The sequence below is a fragment of the Cotesia typhae genome, unplaced genomic scaffold (genome assembly GCF_013202065.1).
Source record: "Cotesia typhae breed Kobodo isofemale line unplaced genomic scaffold, CoteBio_Ctyphae contig_4, whole genome shotgun sequence".
NCBI lineage: Eukaryota > Metazoa > Arthropoda > Insecta > Hymenoptera > Braconidae > Cotesia > Cotesia typhae.
In genome coordinates, this window is record NW_027423748.1 from 4026303 (window position 1) to 4048446 (window position 22144).

Here is a 22144-nt window from a genome sequence, read left to right on the forward strand (position 1 = left end):
TCTTATATATTATATTTTATTAAACTATTTATTATGATTGTTGTGATAGTATTAGCAGTATCACCGACACTATACAATAAACGACTCGGAACACCATCACCGCCACTACCGTACCATTACTACCAACTAACACTATTTTAAAATGATATATGTAGTGAGTGATAGATATATATTACTACTGTACTAACACTAAGTGATAAAGCTACTGGACTCGTCGATTTGTTATATATACATATGTAAATACATGCTCATACCTATTTATTTTTATATACATATATATAAATGCGTTTTAATATAATCGGGCAAATCCGTCGGCCTTCGTAAACTTTTGAGAACCCGAATGAACCCATACCACGGCCACTAAATATGCGCGCCTTGTCAAAAACTACTCTACATACTTATATCTGTATACATGTGAGATGTAGAGTGATGGATGAATGTTTGTAATGTATATAATATATTATTATAGTTTATAGTACGTATGTCGTTATAAGTAAGTAAATTTACAGAGAATTTAATTGAAGAAACTCAATTATGATTTACTTGATTAATTGTTGACTGGGTCACTGTCACAAATTTATTGTCTATTCAATATTTAAATTTTTATTATTATATTTATTACATTGTTTTGTTTATTTATTTTTATTTTTGCAGGTATGGATTGTGGTTATTGATACTTAACTGTAGGTATAGTTAGATAAAGTAGGGTGATTAAGGCGGTTGTGTACAATTTGTGTCGATGCGGTGTCAAACGTCATAATTTTCACCTGATAGCTATTATAATAGGTATAAGTACGTATGTATCCTCAGGTTCGTGTAAGTTGCCGTAGATTGTGTTATTTATTTATGTGTAATAAAATTGATACTCAATCAGCGCCATTGTGATACTGATACGATGGAGTTATTTTATCGGAGTTCATTCATAATATGGTAATCATAAGAAAATAATAATAAATTATTACAATGATTTATTTATTATTGTATTTGATGAATGGAATTTATTTTTAAAATTACATTATGGACATTTAAATAATTATTATTTTATGAAAATAAATTTAGCAGATATTTAATAATTTTTAGAATTTTTTTTAACAAATAAATTAGGGCAAAAAAAATTGACATTTAGAAATTTAAAAAAATTAAAAATCATTTTTTGGAACTAATTTTTTTGTTAAATAAAATTTAAAAATTCTTTAATGACTGCTAACTTTAATGTCATTATTATTTTATATAAATTCGTTTTAAGTGATAGTTTAAATTTTTAAAAAGTTGAATAAAAATTTATTTTTTATGAAAAAAAATTTTTTTTTTTAGGGACTAGTTTTTTAAATGAAATTTGTAACAAAGGATCAAGTTTTTTCAAGGATACATATTTGGGACAAAGGATACTTTGATCCTTAATGTACGTGTGTCGTCATCTGACGTATAATTAATTAATTATTTAATTATAGGTTTTATTCAACCGAATATTGAAGCTTTTAAATGTAATTGTTGATAGTTTTTATAAATTGAATGTTGTAATTGTTACTTTAATGTATTTTCTGTGTCCATTCAACTTGTAAAACTTTTAGGTTAAAGCTGTAAATACATATCCGGTAAATAACAAAGTCCCACCCGAATGTTTTTATACATTTTGCCGGTTCTGAAAAACAATGGCTGAGGAAACTAAAAATTTAAATCAAGAGTCAAATAATGAAGTACACTTTAGTCATGAAGAGTTGGTTAAATTAACTCAGGAAGCTATTGATAAAATAATTGAAAGTGATCCACTTTTTTCTGGTCTACCTTCAGATGTGACTATTGAAGAATTAAAATCCCAGACTGCTGTTGCTCAAGGACAGGCTATCACATTGTATTTAAATCGGGGTGAATTGCCTCGTTTGTCTATTGTGGTAATTACTTACTTTTTATTTAATAATTAGTTACGGTATCTTTTCATATTATAAAATAAAATAAATTAAATGGGTTTTCAGGTTTCACCAAACAGTACCACCGTTTTGGATCTGAAAAAAGCGATAAAGAGACAAACAGCACTGGCTCTGTGTCGAGAACGAGTGAAAAAAAAAATCAGCTGGAAGCACGTGTGGAAGAAGTATGACTTATGCTTCGACGGTGTTCCTTTAAATAATGACAATGAAAATATTAAAAATTATGGTATTACTAATAAAGTTGAATTGCAGTATTTAAAAAAGCGTAGGGAGAAAAATAAAATAGTTGGTGCGTAATCAATAAGTAATTCTATTTTTATTTATAATACCTAACTATTTACATAGTTTATGTCTTTAATATAATTATGTTCTTATGCTATAGTGAAATAAGCAGAAGATAATTTAAAAATTTTTTTAAATAAATGATTAAACGTAAAAAAAATGATTTATTAACGGATTACAGTCAACTAGTCAGACTGACAACATTCTGAATTAATAAATTATTAGAACTTGGAAATTTAATATAAAATGTAATTTAAAATAATTGATTTTAAAAATTTCAAAATTCTGAAAATTATAATGATGAATAGAGGAAAAAACTAAAGCTATATTAATAGAATCTTTCAAAGTCACAAAGTCTCAATAAATTAAAAAACATAACAACGAAAATTTTTACGCCAAAATGAATGAACAGACGAACATTCATTTAGCCGAAAAATGTAAATATATAGTTATTTGGATAAGTAATTTTCGGTCGAATCATTATTCGAATGAATATACGTCGGAACGAACCTTTTTCGAAATTAAATCAATTTCATTTTTAACATTTCAACAGTTCATTTTTAACATTGATTAAATGGGATTCTACGGATGAAAATATCTATTTAAAAATAGGTATTAAACTATTTGACCTTTAAATTTTTAATAAGGTTTGCATAATATTGTTGTGATTTTATTTTTCAAAAAAAGTCAATATGTTAAATTTTGTGAGATACGATGTATTAGAATGATAGTATCGATCTATTCAAGAGCTTGGTGTTTTATAATTTACAAAATTGTTGATCTGCTGATATTCTATTTACGCTGATGTATTTTATAAACTTTGAATATAGCGGAATTAAAAATTTTCTAGAGTTTTGATAATTCAAAATGACTGATTGACCTCAACCCTCATTAACAGGCAGGAGATTTTGAAAAATGCTTGACAATTAAAAATTGTCTGAGGATTCCTATAATTTTTTAATGAACTATTTTTAATTTATAATAAATCTAAATTAATTTTTATTTTCACAAGCTTTCTTTTCTTCGTTAGGTTCTTCAACTCCTCCAGTTTCTTCTAGAATTTTAGCCTTTGACATTTTTTTTATATTAATTTTCAACTGAGGCAAGCAATCTTCCACCATCATACAAGTTAATTCAAATGACGGAGTGTGAAAATAATCGCAAATATAAAATTCTTTCAAATTCCATGCTCTGTAAAGGCTCTCAAGACCACGATCAGTAATTTTTTCACACTCCGAAACATCCAAATACTCCAACGTAGGACATAGACCAATGACTCGGTCCAAACACCAGTCATCAAAGTACTTACAATTTTTAAATGTAGCTCTTTTTAAAAATTTAAGCCCCTTAAAATTCTCAATACCTTCAAAAATTATTTCTGAGTTGCTGGCATCTATTTCTTCAAGGTACCAGTTTTGCTTATACAAATTTGGTATTTTATCTATGTCATTGACATCCCAGAACTCAGTTTCCCCTTTTTTCCGGATACGACAGTTTCGGTAGATAAGAAAATGTGTAGCAGCTAAATCGTTACCCAGTGCTTGATTACGCTCAGGAAGATAACGTTGATTATATTGTAAGTACTGATGTTGTTTGACATAGTACCACCGATTAAAGTCAGATGGATAGAAAGTCTTCCCTCTGAAAATTATACCTCCAGCATCATCTCTGTCTGCTTGTCGATTGAACATGCCCAGAAATGTTGTATTATCTTGATCAATTCCACCAGGCAAGTTTCGCCATTTTTTTAATCTACGTCTGGGTCTTGGATTATCTGATTCTTCATCCTCAGCTTGAAGTCTCTCTGGTGACTTGTAGGGGTCCGGATAACTTGTTGCAAGTCTCTTTATTATTTTTAATTGATTCACTCCTGAGCCGCACACTTTTGACACTACTTTATTTAAAAACATTTTTTTTTTGTAAATAATTTATCAATTTCAATGTCAATTAATTATAAACTTAAACAATTGACTTAAATTATTATTGAAACTCAATGTTGACAAATTTTACTTTTAAACTAGGTTAGAAATTTTATTTTTCACATTGAATGATATAATTATTTTCAAGAGAATTATTTTACCGACGTACTTGCCATGACTTGTTGAATAAAACTTTTTTTTTTTTTACTTTATTTATAATTTGGTATACCCAACAAATGCAATGAAGACTTTGACCGTCCAATAATTAGTGCACCTAAAATTAAGCATTAATTATATTAAAATATTTTATTTTCAAGATGATTTCCTCAGCAAAAATTATGAGTTCATTACAATCTTCAATTAAAGGTAATTTAATTCTAGTTCTCGACTAATTGTTAACTAATTTTTTACTTACTAACTCAATTTATTGTTTGTTAACATTTGTTTATAAAATATGTAAATAGCAATGATGTAATTTGCCAATAAAAATATTGTTACATAAGCTGCTGGATTTCGAAGTATCAGGGCAGCATCAGACATGAAGTCGTTGAGTTTTGAAACACTTTCTGTGTCAAGTCCCAAAGAGTATGTTTATCAAGTTCAATTGAACCGACCGAACAAGTTGAATGCACTTAACAATACTATGTGGGAGTAAGTATGAAAAAAAATGAAAATTTGTTTATTTTAAGTAATTATAGGATGATAATTAATTGTGAAAATTAAGATAGCCGATATCTAAAAATTTTTAGAATTTTTTTTTTACTGAAAAAATGATTACAAAAACATAAAAAAAAATTTCAATTGTAAAAAACTTGAAAAACAATGAGTAAAATTTTTTAAAAATATTTTTTAGGTCTTATTTAATATTTAAAAGAAAATCAATCAAAAAATTAAAAACGTCGGCTAAATTTAGTATTATTAATTAGTTTATCAAATATTTGATCATTTTTGTAGTTTTTTTTGACAAATAGATTATGACAAAAAAAATAAGAAAAAAATTGACATCTAGAAATTTTACAAAATTAAAATTGCAATTTTTTACAAATAATTGTTTAGAATTAATTTAATTTTTAAATAAAATTAAAAATTGATCAAGCGACAGTTACTTTTAATGTCATAATTTTGAGTAATCTGAAAATTCTTGAAATTTTTATTTCACATCAATTATTATAAAAAAAAAAAAATTTTTTTTAATTTGCACTTACAATTTTTTTTTTAAATTCTACGTGTGAAATGTTGTAACTAAATTTTTTTCTGTATAATTTATTTGTTGGAAAATTAAAAAAATTGATATGTGTCATTTAAATTCAGTATTATAACAAAAATTAAAAGTAATTTCTCGGTTACAGAGAAATTGGTAAATGCTTTCAAGAGCTTGACAGCACGCCAGAGTGTCGTGTTATCATATTATCAGGAGCCGGGCGAGCATTTTGTTCAGGAATTGATTTACAGGATGCTATGAGCATGGGGTCAATGTTGGCTGAGCATGATGATGTCGCTAGAAAGGCTAGAGTATTGGAACAGAAAATAAAAAAATATCAAGATTCGTTTTTGTCTATTGAAAAGGTAATAGCATAGCTTTGAATAATTACTAAATTTTTATATGATCATATATTGATAGTAAAAATATTTTCAATAGTGTCGTAAGCCAGTCATTGCTGCAGTTCACGGAGCATGTGTAGGTGGAGGTTTCAATATGATTTCTGGAGCTGACATTCGTTATTGCTCATCAAATGCATGGTTTTCTTTGAAAGAAGTTGATCTTGGAATGGCTGCTGACGTTGGAGCTCTGCAGTGGTTTTCGAAAATTGTCGGCTCTGAAAGTTTGGCTCGAGAACTGGCATTCACTGCACGTAAAATGCTGGCTGATGAAGCTTTCAAGTGCGGATTTGTCAGTAAATTATTCAACGATGATGAAACGTATGTCAATCAATAATGTTACAATCGTAAAAATTAGTAGATAACTATAAAAAATTTTTTATTTTTGCGCAGACTGTTGAAGGAATCCTTGGCGCTTGCTGAAGAAATTTCAAAAAAAAGTCCAGTAGCCGTCCAAGCAACTAAAATGACGATGGTGTATTCTCGAGATCGCCCAATTCAAGAAGGCTTGGATTATGTTGTAAGTTTTAATAGTTTAATCATCAACCTGTAAATAGAAAATCAATTTCATTTTAGTACTTATTTTTAATACTTGGAGAACAAATACAAGCTAAGTTATTTAAATTTACTTTTACAGAGAACGCTCAACCAAACTTTTTTACAAAGTGAAGATTTTGTAAATGCTGCAATAGCACAAGCAACAAAAGGAGAACCGACAGTATTCTCCAAATTATAATACTTAAATTTAAAACTGAAAATTGAGTATCCAAAATTTATTATTTTTAAATTTTGTGGTAATTATTTACAAGTGGGGTCTACCATTTCATTTTTCATTTTTTCGAACGAATTTTTTTTTTTTAAATACATAAAAAATGAACAATTTGAAAAAAAAAAAAAGTTGACTACCACAATTTGAACAAATTTTCAAATAAATTTGTAAATTAAAAAAAAAATGGCGATATTCAACTTTTTTTTTTATTTTTCGTTTTTTATGTACTTTTCAAAAGAAATAAATCAAAAACATCAAAAAAAGATAAAATAGAAATTTTATCCAAAAACATGAGAGCCAAAACTTTTTCCAACTTTTGAAGGCAAAAAAGCTTTATAAAAAATGTTAATTTTTCACCTAGATATTGCAAAAAATACGTTTGATCCCACTTGTAAATAATTACCAATTTTTTTAAAGTCTATTTTTATCTAAGTGTCTAAATGGAATAATATACTTTTTTTGATATTTTTATAAAATATAAGTTTTAAATAAAATTTTAATACTTGTTAAATATTTCAAATAAAATCTTTCATAAATTTCTGTCTGAATGGAGTTTTTGTTTTATTGGCTTCTAGTTGTTCAGCAATTTTATAAACATTTTCATCGTCAGACAAATGAATCTAATAAAATATATCAAGTATTATTCTAATTATTGCAAAATACAAACTTACAATAAGTGAATTGATGTAATGTTCATAGTTTATTTTATTAGTCACCGGATCGCATGCTACAGACATCATTTCATCGATTTCTTCTTTGGTAAAAGGTTCCCCGATTTCCATCAATGATTTTTCCATGTCAGCACGCATAATATACCCGTGATTATCTGGGTCCAGGAGTTGGAATGCCTGCAATAAATCTTCAGGATCTGCTGGTTTGAATCTAAGCAAAGTAATTTATCTTACAAAATCAAAATCAAATCCTCGAAAATTATGTTACAATTACTACTAACTTTTGTTCAGATATTGCTTTGGCCATATATTGAACAAATCTTTCCTGGGTCACACAATTATTTTCTACATCTTCAACTTCAACTTGAATCTCTTGTAGCTCTGTTTCACTTATCACACATCCCAGTGATCTTATTATTGTACCCAATTCCCTGACATCAACTTCATGGCTTCGAGCATTATCGAATACGTCAAATGCATCTGAAATTCTTTTTTCTAATAGCGTTGGCTCCAAAGATCCAGTCACTGTTTTTAAACAAAATATAATAAATATTAATTATTATTTTAAATACAATAAAATATTATAACTTACTTTTTAAGTACGAGAAAAATTAATTAAACTTAACAAAGTACAATCAAAATTCAAGTTACTTTGGTTGTTGAATTGTTAAATCGATATCATCCTTAGCGACGATTTTTTTTTCTAGCATTCAAATAGAATATTTGCTTTCCATTTAAAATTTTGGTTGAATCAATATTAATCTTAAAATAATTCATAAATTTTACACTCTATTTAAATTAAATACAATAATTAATTACCAAATAATTTTATTAACTTATAAGTAAAATTATTTTACACATTACTTCCTAAAATTTATTTATAAATACAAAAATAACGTCAAGGAGAATGAGCAAAAAATTATTGTAATTTGTACACATTTTTTTCTTGTCACTAAAACAATTGACACATTAATAAAATTAAAAATGTGCTGTTTGACGATCGATTTCTAATATGTCCTCAATAATATCCGTCATACGAGTTCCTATTTTTTTTGCTATTTCAGCTTTTTCATTATTTGGTAGATGCAAGTATTTCCAAACAAGATCTCCGTCGATGATACCACGTGCAGGGTTACCTTGCATCCGAACATAGCTTTTGTAAGTTCGAAAAGCTTTAGGATTTAATCCAGCGGTGTGACATATGTGAGTAACTAACACGTTTTGCAACATAAGTAAATGTCTGTAAGCTTTTTCCGGTACCGGCAAAACGTATCCCAGGGCACCATCCAGTGTAGCTACAAGTAAAAAAAATTTTAGTCAAATTTAGATTGATAATAATCTATATTATTAAGAAAATAAGAAAAATTTTGTATTTAGGATAGTCACATGATAAAATCGGTTTTTGTAGTTAAATTTAGTGTCATTGCAAAGGTCTTGACTTGAATTTGTATCTTTTCAAGGTTTCATATCATTCTCACCGATAGTCAATTTATTATGATAGGTATTTAGGCTGTATTCGAAAATGCTCTATCTCTAGATAAATAATTAAGAAATCATTATGAATTTCATATTTTGATACAAATATGAGATTTATATAAAAACCATATCAATATACATTTGAAACCTGTAACAAATAAAATACTTGTGGGAACGAATTTTTTTTTTTTTAAGTAGATTAATAAAATTTTCATTTTTTCTGTTAATAAGAGGAAATGTATAATAATTAAGAAAAACAGTATTTTTATCATGTACTATACTGTTGAACTACTTTACTTTCTTAACTTAGAAGAATATTTAGAAAAACACTAACTATTTTGGTTTAAAAAAAATTTTTGACTGAAAAAATTTTTTCGTTTCAAGATAATTATTTTTTTATTTGAAAACAATTTAAATCCTCCTAAAAATTTCTTTAATTTAATTGATTTATATTATTTCCTGTATATAGTTGTGACTTAATATTTTCATATAACGATTTAAAAAGGCTAACAAATAACACTATGATATCATTATGATTTTATGCAGATATGACCATCACTTTATTATGAATTCATGTTAATATCATACTGATTTCATAATCAAATTACTAGAAATTTTCTTTCTCCAACAAGAAAAATAAAAATTTCATAATCTAGTTGAAAAAAAAAGGTTGTTCCTATAAATATTTTACTTACTACGGGTATCAAATGTATATTAATATGGCTTTTGTCAAAATATGAGATTCATTATGATATTTATTGATATCAGATGATTTTTACATGGGTATCTTGTGAATTATTGACATTTTTAAAAATATAAGCTCACCCCGATATTATACTCATCGAGACCTTTCATTTGAGTACCCACATCATTTTTTCATATATTTATACATATTACATATATGTATATATGAAAAATATATAAAAATGCATGTGGGTACTCAAATGAAAGCACTTGATGAATGTAATATCAGGATGAGCTTACATCTTCAAAAACATTAATAGTTAAGAAAGTATAGTGGAATTTAACAAAAGTCATTATTCAATGAAGAAAAATTTAATTAATTTATAGTTCAAAAGTCACGGCAGTCATTAGTAGTTGCAAGGTTGCTAGTATTAATTTAATAAAGTAAATACTTACCAAACATAGTAACTTGTCTTTTATCAGCTCCAGGAAAAACTTTAGCCGTACTAGCAACATCTGTAGCCTTGCATTTAATCCTAAAGAAAGTATTTATTTTTTGTCCAAGGTGAAAGTCTGCTTTCCTAATAAGTTTTTGTCCTCCGAGACTCTCTCGTGACTCCGGCTGATACATGAATAAGGATAAATTATTTTCACCATCGGAAACTAAGAACCCGAGGTTGGTATTGTCAATCAAATACTCTAAAGAAAATATTTCGGCGGGACGAAAATCTCTGCTGACTAATGATAGGGTACGATATTCATGTTGAAACCTCAACAAACTTATTGATTTGTAAACATCTGCAATTATAATTAAACTTTTTATACTGATCATCTGATGAATATATATCTGAGTATCAATAAAAGCAACTCCTATCAAATCATTGTCTTTAAGTTGCCAAATATAAATTTTTTGACCAACTGCTGAGACTAAGAAACCCGAGACTTGTGTGATCGCAGTAATTGGACCTTTCTGTTCTTTAGCGTAAAGTTTTTTGAATCTATTTTTGGTCAGCGGCTGTCCAGGTTCAGGCACAACTTCAATAATGTCATAGATAATAATTCGCCCACGACTGGTGATGTCTTCTCCGTAGTTGTAATTAGTTCCCACGACTATGTAACCTTTGAGTCCGGACCTGGTACCTTCATAAGCGAGCGCGACATTTTTCAAACACGTAACGTGTTCCCACTGGTCTAAATCAATCTTCGTATTGGGAATCGTTTCCCAGGATACCGGCGAAAAAAGAACAATGCTAAACTGTTCTTGAATTGGATAAATATATCGTTCGGGTCTTTCTTCTTCAGTGAATTCTTTATCCTCGCCATTGAATCTGTAGTAACTCTTGAAAGGCTCAGATGTGCTGGTAATTACACAGTAAGTTTTGCTTTCTGCGTGGTAAGTAACAAAATGCGGTGTGCATCTCAACGGGACTTTTCTTACAGGCCAGGGTGCGTCGTAAGATAAATGAGTCGGTAGAACGCAGATCCTTAGCTCTTGCTTTTTATTGAAATGCAAAAATCCTTGAGGACAATTGACATTATTAAAAGCTGCAAACGATCTTATGGGACCATCAATACTCATGGGATGCATTCTCAGTTCTCCACGACTCGTCAAGAAAATCCAGTGAGGATAGTCACCGCAGAGAAAAACTCCATTGTATCCCGCGATGTTGCTGAAGTATCTCATCATTGAGCAGCGTATTTCGGTGTGTCCTATGTCTTCTTCCTTTAGCTGAACTGATGTCTGTCCGGGAATAATATCATGAGCTAATCTCTTGAAACGTAATTTTAAATAGCCTTTAGGATACCTGTATGCTTCATAAATCTGCAACTCGGTGTCCAAACGGACTAATAACATCGGCCGATTACCGTGGTGACCCAGAGCGACCATCAATATTTCACGAACCTGAGACTCTGGGTTTGGTAATTCGGTTACCGGTGATGAAAGAATATTCGTAGACTCCATACTGTCGTGTAGAACTGACTGACCTAGACCGAAATTACGTATCAAGTAAGACAAATGTAAATCTGGTAGCGAATAAATTTCCAGGGTTCCACTATCCCGGTAGACTAGAAGCCAGTAGGTTGGTTTTATTTCTTGCATGTATTTTTGCCACCACGGATTTTTTTTAGTCGCCGGTTCGGGAGCTTTTATAGGTAAAATCGGAGGCATTTGGAACGTAGTACCGTCTCCATACAATAAATCATCTTCATTATCGACAGCCATAACTGTTGATGTATCGTCTGATTCTTTATTTTCTTCCTCGATTTCTGGCTCTTCTTCAGGAAGCTGGGTCGTAAAAAGACCACTCACATCTCTGTAAGCGCAGATTGTATCAATTTGAGGACGGAATAGTAAATTCGCTGGATCTGCGTGCAGTCGAGGTAATCCGCGAACTTCGCGAAGAGTTAGCAGTATAACTTGTCCATCTTCTGCCAATAAAACGACGTAAGGATCTGCGCAGCTTGCGTAGATAATTGGACAGCCTAAATCTAACGGCATGTGTTGAATCTGATTTGTTCCCTGCATCAGACGGACTCCCATCGGATTTACCTGGACGATGTAACGATTTGCGCCGAGATTACCAGCAAATACCGTGGTACTTTGGGTACTGAAGCCACTCTGGTCAACTTCATTGATCTCCTGTCCAGTTTGAAGAATCATAGTTGAATCTAGGTTCCCTAAAATGAGAAACGAGTGAATTCCCTCAATTTCGCGGTTGTTTTGGTCAAAAGACGGGGGTCCAATCACCGTCCACATGTCTTGGCAGCCGGGTAACTCAAATGTCGTGACGACTTGCGGCCTTATTGATCGTTGAAGTATACAAAGTGCTCCGTTTTTTCCATATCCTGACGTAGTAACAAGCTCAACGTCTATTTCGACATTAGATGAAAATTCTTCGGATAAAAATGCTGTTTCGCCCATCGAAATGTTACCACACGGTCCAATGTTTAGCAAACTATCACAGACTTCAAAACTGTATGAAGTTATCTGCATCGAAGTTTGAGTTTCATTTCCATATACCTCAAGTTCTTCTGGATCTTTGATCTCAGATACGTCAGACGCCATCCAGTCACCCAATAAACTTTGTTTTTTTGCCGGAGTTTCCTCATTTTCATTGACAGTCTCAACGGTATTTTCTTCTGGCAAAGTTTCGGATTCTTTCTCTGTGAAACGAAGAAGCAAAGAATTACCCAAACGTGAACCCAGGAACAGATAGTTTTCTTCACATAAGCAAACACAGGTCGTAAGGACACTAGCAGCAGCTTTGTCAAAGTGAAATCCACGTACGGATCTCATACTGTCGGCAAATAGAGATAAAACATAAAGTTCTCCACTCTTTAAGGATATTACCAGACGATCTGATGATATCAAAGCAACTTGAGCGCCTTCCAGAGTCATTTTAGCGCCTTCCTGTGGCTTTAATGGAAAATTAGTACTTCCTTCGGCAAGAATATTCAATGATACTCCGTAAGGAGGGATACTCTGATTCAGATATATCAAAGAATTTACCGCCATTATTAGCGTACCTCCCAGAGGTTTCTTTACAGGAACAGCCTGACAACAATCAAAAGGTAAATTACATACAGACCAAATAACTGGATGAACTTTCTGTTGAATGTTGAGTGAAATTGCGACCATCGCACACGTGTCTTGTCTTACGGCGATTCTTCCGGCGAATGTTCTCACCGGCTCGTACAGCATCAGAAGCGTTGGCTCGTAGTAGCCATGGAGAAATTGCAAATCAATAATATTATCTATTTTTTCGTCGAGATTTTTCAAAACAATCATGTAAGAAGACAAAATAGGAGTTTTGGAGGAACTCGATTTTGAAGCCTCCAACAGATCACCGTCGTCGAGTGTCGGGTCCTTTCTAAACGGCAGAACGACCAATTTTCTACCGTAAACCAGCATAACAGCACATCGCCCTTCAGGGTCTACTCGGACGATTGGTATGTGGTGATGATTTGTCCACCCGTCTCTCATTTCTTCTTCCTCGAAGTAGTGCAGCGACACCGTTCGCAAATCATGTGTTTCTGGATCGTACTCAACGATTGACAGCTTGGCGTCTCGAAAGCTCAGTAGCAAAGAGTCACGCTGTGAACCCATCAATGTTACTGCTTGTAAAGACATTACGTTTCCGTAAAGAGTATAATGAGCTAGACACTCTAGCTTCATTTTCGGTGCTCTCGTTTCATATACTTTGTCTTTTTTTACCGGGTCGATGTCCGGTATGAGCTTGAAGACTCGGATGACATTGGAACCGGCTATCACCAGACATTTTTCGGATCGGTTGAAAAAATTGCACGTGATCGAATGCTCGACTCCAGTTGCTGGGTGAATGTTCTTGCAGATCGAGTACATCGTATTTTATTTATTTATAACCAAATTTGGTGGAACCAAAAATTTTATTTAGGTTAGATCTAATTTCAGTCAAGTTTTACTAAGTATAAGTATTTATAATCATTTAAATTAAAAAATTTTTTTATTTTTATTATACTTATTTTTAATTATTCATTTATTAATAATCACTTATTTAGGTACTTGAGTTAATAATAATAATATATAATTTTTAACTCAACACGTTGTTGTGATTTCACTACAGACACATTACAGTAAACAAACTTTTAAAAGTATGGAGTAGGTAAGCCATGATGCAGTAACATTTAAGTGACTAGAAATATCGGTAGATGGCGCTCTGATTAAAAATTAAGAGTTTGGGCTTATCGACGGGATCGACGGGTACACGGGATACAGAATAACAGTAAGTATAACACTGAAAATAAGTAAGTTTTAAAAAACACGCTTTTTTTTTTATTTTTTTTATTTGACGCCAATCGGCATTATATAATAATTAGTATATACTTTAAATTATAAGATATAAAATTATAAATTATTGAATCTGAGAATTTTAGCTCGAAAATTATACATATAACGGTTAATTTAGCAATGCCTGCAGAAACTTAAAAAACAAAAAATAATAAAAAACTCGAAAGTTCAAAAGACAAAAAGAAAAAACACAACTTTAACAGCGATATTCATAATATTGCAATATATGTTTCTTTAGATTAGAGCTGAATGCCTGGAAGGAGCTACCAAAAAAGTTTACAAAATCATGTAGGGAGTTCACCAGGTTGGAGATTCTATTTCTTGGTCCATTTATCATATAGTTTCGACTAAACTTGGTGGTTATCAATAGTCGGTTGTGTCTGAGCTTCCGTTCGTTAGAGACAAACTTTTTATAAAAAACCAAACTAAAAAATAGAAAATAAATTTAAATTAAGAATAGTGTTAAAAATTTTAACAAATATAAATTAATAGTAGTGTGAATAAAAAAAAAAAAATTATTTCATTTTAAAAAAAGCGTGGGGTGCTTTTTAAGATATTATCAAAATGATAATCATTCTATTGATATCTGTCAATAAAATATTTATACCTATTGACACCATGCACCCCTAATATAATGAAACGGAATACCATTTGAAACTGTAATTTTTTAAGATGAGAAAGTCATTATTCACTGTAGTGACAGCTACTAATCACTTATTTTCGATATTAAATTATAAATTGTGGCTTTTACACTTTCTACATAAAGTTCTGTAATATTTATATTTTTGCCCACCCGATGTCCGCTTTACTATATGAAATTATAGAAATTAACCGGAATCCTAGTGAATTTTACAACAGTTTACTTTTTTCCGTGAATCTTAAACAGAAATTCGTTGAAACTTAAATATTAAAGGAGTTACACTTTAAGAAAGTTAATTTTTCATAATTAATATGTTTGCAATTTTTTTTTGGAATCGAATTTCGTAAAATCTATATTTGTTTTTGGTATACCAAAATACGATTGTGATAAAATAATTTTCATAGTTGAAAAAATAGATTTCTAATATTTACCAAATACTTTGACAATCAGAAAAAATTCTTATTAAAAGTACTCATTTCAAAGGGATTATGGAAATCCTACAGAACTTTTATTTTTGTCTGAGAGATCTTTTATGTATTTACAGAAATAGATATTATATACTACAGTATCGATATAACCAGAAAAATAAAAAAGGGTGAAAACCCCAAGCAACATTATATAAATGCAATGCATATAGATAAAGTTTTTAAAGAAAAGTAATATTACGCGCAGTTTATTTATTGTACCTTTATAAAATTAATATAATAATCTTAAAAAATATCAAAGTCATGAATAAAATATTCCGACAAAAATCTCGAGTTCTGCTTTTAAATATCTATTTCAGATATAGATTATTTCATCTAATCTTTTTTTTCAATTCAAGTCCTAGCAGTATATAACATACAAAAAAAGTTACATAAATTGTTGTAATCGAATAAGGATGAAACCATTGTCCAGCTGTCTTATCCAAACTATTGTCCCTTCGACTAGTTTAATAATGTCCATCGCGTTGATTTTAATCCGGGACTAGCGATTGTGCTTTATGTTGAATATATATTTATACGGATTGAAACGATTGGCCCTCTACACTACCATTGACGGCAATTTATAAGAAAAAAAAAAAAATTTTTTTTTGAATGTTGTGTTTTCTTTGAAATTTTTTGCAGCCAGCTGAATTTTTTACGTGATTTTTTCACTTTTTATTCCTGTCCACGAGGGATACTCTCGCGCATCTGCTGGTCAGTTTCACTCTATCTAATTCAATGTCATGACCTCAAGTCCGCTTAGGTTTTCATCATTTATAATAATTAAAATTATTAATCCATTGACAATCAATGTTATTTTAATTTTTTTGTTCAATTGCAGCACTACAATGTTTGTTTAACGTCGTTTAAATTCTTACAGCTTTTTCCATCGATTTATTGAAATAATTCGAATAATTTTTAATTACCTTCATTTAACGATATATTAATAAAAACGTATAAGATAACGGCACCAATTATCAACACGACGGGACTGGGATTTCAATTTTGTTTTTTATATTAATATTTTTTTTTCTTTAATTAAAGTTGTGTTTTTTGATAATAATTTCTGAAATTTAACAATTAATTTTAATTGATGAAATTTATTATCTGAAGACATCACTTATTGACAAATTGAAAAATCAACTAATTCAATTATAGTGACATATCATCATACCAATTAATTAACTTAAGTATGAAAAATTAATGATGATAAAGGGTTTAATAACGAAGCGGATGATTCGTTTATTAATATGATATATTATATAAGTTTAATAGTACAAATAGATAAATATTAGTAAACAAGTGCTATGGCACGAGGTAATCAATCCAAAAGGTGAGTAATAACTATTTTCGTTCGCATTGCACCGGATACTAAATAGAATTATATTATACGCGTATTTAGGTATATTGCTCAGAGCTCATGTACTTTGCTTTACCTTACCAATTAATTCAATTATATTATTTCTCTTACAAATCTATATATATATATATATATATATATATATATATATATATATATATATATATATATATATATATATATATATATATATATATATATATATATATATATATATATATATATATATATATATATAGGAGACTTTCTATAGATATAGTCACTCATCACGATATCTCTGAAACTATAAGACCTAGAGACTTGAAATTTGGCAGGAATATTACTTTCGCCGAGTAGAGGTCAGCTAAGAACGGATTTTACAAAATTCCACCTACAGGGGGGTTGCGGGGGCGTTAACAATCAAAAATTCCCATTTTTAAACTATAGCTCCTATCGACTCCAAATTTGGTAAAAATCTTCTGTAAGAGATGTAGAAATAATCTATAAACGAATTTTACGATATCTCACCTCACAGAGGATTGCGGGGGTGGGTATTAACAATCGAAATTTTTAATTTTCAAGCTATAATTCCTACAGACTCCAAATTTTGTAGGAATTTTCTGTAAATGATGAAAAAATAATTTATGAACGAATTTTACGATATTCTACTCCAAAGAGGATTGCAGGGCCGTTAATTAACGTTGGAGTTTACAGTCATTATCATACGTTGAATTTAATAATACAATGGAACAGTAATCAATTAATGGTAGAATAGTTGCCGATACATTACTGAAAAATCATTCATTTCATTTGCAATTAATTACAGTATTAATGAAAAAAAAGTTAATGTAGTCATTAATTTTGAATAGGTGACGACAGAAGTATAAGTAAGAAATTTAGTATTTTATATAAATTTTATATCAAGCCAGGGCAAAAGGGAGTGTCGTTTAAATATATTATATTGGCATTATCATCGCGTAAGATAGTGAATCGCGTGACACGTGGGTTTTCCGCGAATAGCCTAAACAACCCTCAAGCACACTATTACGATACGGGAGATAATAGTTAAATGCATTGAAAATTTCCTATGAATTTAATACCCCTTTTTACTCGTATTAACAGTCATGTACGCATGTCATCTGTGCACATTTACTATTAAACTCAATGAAATTTTACCTGGAGTGCAAAAATTATAAATTTATGTTTCTAACATATAATTTTTACAACTTTCTCTTTTCTTCACCCCTGTTGCGTGTTGGATTCAAAACTTTCTAATATACATATATTAATATACTTTCCGATATCTTTTTATCGTTTTTATAATTTTACACTCAATACTATTTTACTATACTCTATTATTAATCTGTCAAGCTGAATATTAAAGCTGTTAGATTTTTTTTTGTATACTTTATTTTTTCGAATTCATAATTTATTTCACACTGTAAAAAATTTTCGGTCTAAGGCAAAATGAATCAATCGTAAAGTGGGTGCTTCTGTGTGTATTCAATATTTTTTATGGTAAACATTGGTAGATTAAATTATAGTTGAACTTTCTTTATAGTTCCTTTTTCATTTGAATATTTAAATCGAACGAATTCTTATTATTTTAAATTGTAAAAATTGTAATTTCACATAAAATTTTTTTAAAAAGTACATTTTTATAGTTATAAAATCGACGTCTTACAGTTTTTATTTTGGAGTGTCTACAATTATTAAAAATTACATAATTTGTAGTTGCTTCACTGTTAGTTTTTCCAAATATATTCTTTATTGGGCTTTTTTTTTTTTTTTATTAAATATTAAAATTTCATAAATTTTTATTATTTTTATTTTTTAACTCTCTTTTTATACATTGTTTTTACCTATTCTTTATCAAAAGTTCTGAAACATTTAATAGAAATTTGTTTATTTCTAAACTGTTGAAAAAGAAGAAAAGTTGTCAGACATAAATTATCTTGTAATTTTGTCGGTGATGGTGTACAAGTACTAGAAATAATGCCATATATTATAATATGCTATATGTATAACATTTTGGTAGAATATTACGATAATGCTACATGCAAACTTATGTCACGAAGGTTTGAATAATAATTCAAGTACATTTGAAGTGGTCAGAAGTAGTAGACACATAAATTTTAGTAAAATAAATTAAACTAATGAAAAATTAACACATAAAATTTTTATTTAAATTAAATAAAGTGTAATTACTATTCTTTTCTCCGCGTTGGTTTATAACTTAAAAATTTTTTTGTTTCACATAAAAAAAAAATTTTTAATTTTTAATAATAATGTTATAAATTTTTAAACTTCAACGAAATCATATTTATAATATTGGGGTGCTGATAATAGTAATGTAAATACAAAATAAAATTGTATTGAAAACAACCCGGTAGAATATGACTGATGACCCTGAGAGTGAGAGCCAGCCCTATTACGAAGCTTCCCATACTGCCTCGAAGTTCTACGATCTCGAAAACACAATTTTCTCCTATATATTTTTAGCCCTGGAGATACTTGTTTGATAATAAATTATTACAGTAGGATTGTATTTTTCTTTTGTTTTAAAAAAATTTTCTGACAATAAATTTTGGTACTATTGTTTCTGGTAATTAATCAATCGGGCATTATTTTTGTTGTAATAAATTTTTTCATTCAACGATTTGATTAATTAGTTAAAAAAAAAAAAAAAAAAACTTATATTGGATATTTTTCTTCCTGAAAATAATTTAGAAAAATATTGCATTGAATTTTTAATTAAAATTTAAAATATACTTTATAGAAAATACTTCGACTATCAAAAGTTTAAATCTTTTGATGTAATCAAATACAAAGTTTTAAAGTAAATAATAACTTAAGTACGAGGAAAGTTTGAGTGTAGCGATTTGCAGTGGGTGAAAAATACTGGGGTGAAAAAGTAAGAACTATAGAGTACGCCAAGTGTAACGAGGCGCAGTGAATCTGCCGGGTGACAAAAGGGGGGAGTTCTTGAGGGTTGTAAAATTCAACGATAAAGAGGGAAAGGGCGATTTATAGTGCGTATGAATGCTAGTGGCCAGTGAGAATTTCCGCAAACCAGACACTCGCTTTTTCTTTGTACGTTGTGGGTAATGTACATGTACATAATCACACATATGTATATGTATACATTTACGCGACATACATATACATTTGATGTACATATAATAGCCTCGCACCCCGTGATCATACTTTGAAACTCACTTCTACACCCTCTAGTGTATATGATTGACCACATGGGTGAACGTTAACGAGGTGAGACCGAGGTATTACCGTCCCACCTACTAATTGCCTGACACTTGAGTCTGTCATTATGCCACAAGTATTTGTACAGGTTAAAAATGATTTGTAAGTTTGTTCACATTTTTTTTTTTTTTTCATTATGAAAATCCTGAGAATTGTTGTAGAAAATTTTGACGGGTCACAGAAAATGTACTTTTTTAAATTATTAAGTAAAGTACATTTAAAAAAATTCGAAATTTTATTTATAGTTTCAATTTGTAAATTTAAAAGGAAATTTAAAAAAATGGAAAAGAAAAAAAATTGACTTGAATCGAGAAAAATTTTTTCAGTTTAAGAATTTTCTTGCTCGATTCAAGGTAGAAAAAATTTTTTTTTGCGCAGGTATTGACGAAGATTATTCCAACGAATATATCTGTGATCATTGCGAAAAATCGTATGTCAACGTTCTAATTAGCAAATTGTTTGAATCTATTTTAGAGAATCTTCCACTTTACAAAAAAAACAATTAATTCAAAATTTATTATCACTTTAAAAAACAATTTAATATCTAATAGAGGTATAATATTTTGGTTTGGTTCATTCAAATAATTTATAATTAGATTATTGCTAAGTCAAAATGTTGAAAAATCACCCTTTAAAAAATACGAAGTTAGACCAATTGCTAATTAAACCGTTGACATTAAATTATCTCGATGTGATGTCTTAATTATCAAAAATTTATATTTTATGTTTGATTCAAAGTTTAATTTTTCTCAATGTTTTCAAAAAATTACTATAAATTTTATTGTTAAGCTGTTAATTAGTTTTAAATAGATAATAGCTAATTTCTTTTATTGCACTTAGAGGTTTTAAACCTACGTAAAAGAAAAAATACAGATATGTTATTCAGCAATTAATTGGTTACATTAGTTTACATTAATTGAAATCATATGTTGAGTCTTGAGATTGACCTTTCAAAATATGTAATATCTAGAACCAGGCATTTTTTGACATGATAACGTCTTATAAATTGATGAACACTGGGAGCATATATGAAAAAATGTTGCTTTCCATCTAAACCTGAGAGTGCAAGCGAGAGCGCGCAACAAGCGATAGCAAGGGGAAGCAATGAGGCTTGTGAACCTCACCAACTAAACGGAACCCAAGCGTTGGCTTGTGACACATATTTGCAAAAATTGTGAATAATATTTAGACATTAAATTAAATTAATGTTTTTAACCAGTTTTAAAAACATTTATGTCAAATTATATCAAATTATTATTATTGATAATATTAATTATGAATAAATAAATTAATAATAACTATAAACGATAAATTTTAATGAAATAATAATAAAAAATAATAAAAATTATATCGACTTTTAATTATCCATGTATTAATAATATTAAAGTACTTTTTCTTTGTTAAAATAATTTTTAAATATTTAAAATTTTTTAATTTTCAAATACAAAACAATGATTATTCAGAGATAATAATTCAATTCAATTTATAATAAAAGCATGCAATTTTTCATCAATCTTTCTTTATGACGTTATCACGTAAAACTATCGTCCGTAAACCGACTTTACAGACAACCAATTTTTTTTTTCTATGAATTTTTATCAAGTCAAAATTATAAATATCAATTGCGTAGAGTAAGACATCCTTGAAGGAACTCAAATATAGCTTTGAGATTGGGTTTCTGCCTGGTGCAGAGGATACCTTGATCAATAATTAATAATATAATTACTGTTTCAATTTCAAAAAATTGTGTTTTTAATTTTTTATAAGCTATATAATTTAATTTTTCAGTTTAATTAAATATTTTCTAATTCATTTTACCCAAAATAAATACGATTAACCTGAAAAGGCCTAAAATAATGAATTCTTTAAATTTATCATAATTCGGAAAAAAAAAAAATAATTTTTTCGTTACAATTTTTTTTTTTTCGAGTGGTTCATTATGCCCCAAATATCACATATTGGCCCAAAATATCATAAAAACATCATAGAGGTCACAACTTGATGATGGGTCAAATAAAAATACTCAATTTATTCTACAAGATACTTACATATTATCTGTAAAAAATTTCAATTTAATTGATTACCATTTTCCGACATTAATTGTATGTCGGTCGTATATTGATGTTCCCTTGTTGATATTTTTTACCGTCAAAAAAAAATAAAAAAATAACAGACGGATGTGACGGGATTATTTATAAACGACGGGGAGTAAAAATATGTATTATTTTTTATTATTTTGTTGACGTCGATTAACATATTATATCATCGATAATTAATTTTTACC

The 22144-nt window shown here is 29.2% G+C and overlaps 5 protein-coding genes across 13 annotated transcripts; 2 read left to right on the forward strand and 3 right to left on the reverse strand.

Moving 5' to 3' along the window:
- The first annotated feature begins 32 nt into the window (after positions 1-32).
- Positions 33-2232, forward strand: LOC141527466 (U11/U12 small nuclear ribonucleoprotein 25 kDa protein). 8 transcript variants are annotated; one of them, XM_074242973.1, is made up of 5 exons: positions 35-796; positions 875-930; positions 1315-1484; positions 1572-1892; positions 1974-2232. In XM_074242973.1, the coding sequence occupies exons 4-5, from the start codon at positions 1653-1655 to the stop codon at positions 2223-2225; spliced, it is 492 nt and encodes a 163-aa protein (XP_074099074.1). In that variant the 5' UTR covers positions 35-796; positions 875-930; positions 1315-1484; positions 1572-1652; the 3' UTR covers positions 2226-2232. The 8 variants fall into 8 exon arrangements, with proteins under 8 accessions (XP_074099077.1, XP_074099073.1, XP_074099078.1 ...); XM_074242971.1 differs by having other exon boundaries at positions 35-493; positions 655-930; XM_074242972.1 differs by having other exon boundaries at positions 34-930; positions 1315-1402.
- A 140-nt stretch (positions 2233-2372) lies between these two features.
- On the reverse strand, positions 2373-4248 carry LOC141527465 (distal membrane arm assembly component 2). The gene has a single exon (XM_074242969.1). The coding sequence runs from the start codon at positions 4118-4120 to the stop codon at positions 3203-3205; it is 918 nt and encodes a 305-aa protein (XP_074099070.1). The 5' UTR covers positions 4121-4248; the 3' UTR covers positions 2373-3202.
- Positions 4249-4296: 48 nt separating this feature from the next.
- Positions 4297-7039, forward strand: LOC141527464 (delta(3,5)-Delta(2,4)-dienoyl-CoA isomerase, mitochondrial). 2 transcript variants are annotated; one of them, XM_074242966.1, is made up of 6 exons: positions 4297-4495; positions 4633-4780; positions 5479-5695; positions 5769-6049; positions 6122-6248; positions 6366-7039. In XM_074242966.1, exons 1-6 carry the CDS (start codon positions 4447-4449, stop codon positions 6462-6464), a joined length of 921 nt encoding a protein of 306 aa, XP_074099067.1. In that variant the 5' UTR covers positions 4297-4446; the 3' UTR covers positions 6465-7039. The 2 variants fall into 2 exon arrangements, with proteins under 2 accessions (XP_074099067.1, XP_074099068.1); XM_074242967.1 differs by having other exon boundaries at positions 4374-4495; positions 4594-4780.
- Positions 6136-7901, reverse strand: LOC141527467 (dynein regulatory complex protein 8). The gene is made up of 4 exons (XM_074242979.1): positions 7761-7901; positions 7450-7693; positions 7169-7379; positions 6136-6275 (listed from the first exon to the last, which is right to left on the reverse strand). Coding segments are annotated over exons 1-4 (468 nt in total). The 5' UTR covers positions 7762-7901; the 3' UTR covers positions 6136-6263.
- Positions 7902-7979: 78 nt separating this feature from the next.
- Cpsf1 (cleavage and polyadenylation specificity factor subunit 1) lies at positions 7980-13917 on the reverse strand. Its single transcript, XM_074242962.1, has 2 exons — positions 9785-13917; positions 7980-8463 (listed from the first exon to the last, which is right to left on the reverse strand). Exons 1-2 carry the CDS (start codon positions 13689-13691, stop codon positions 8147-8149), a joined length of 4224 nt encoding a protein of 1407 aa, XP_074099063.1. The 5' UTR covers positions 13692-13917; the 3' UTR covers positions 7980-8146.
- Between the last annotated feature and the right edge of the window lie 8227 nt (positions 13918-22144).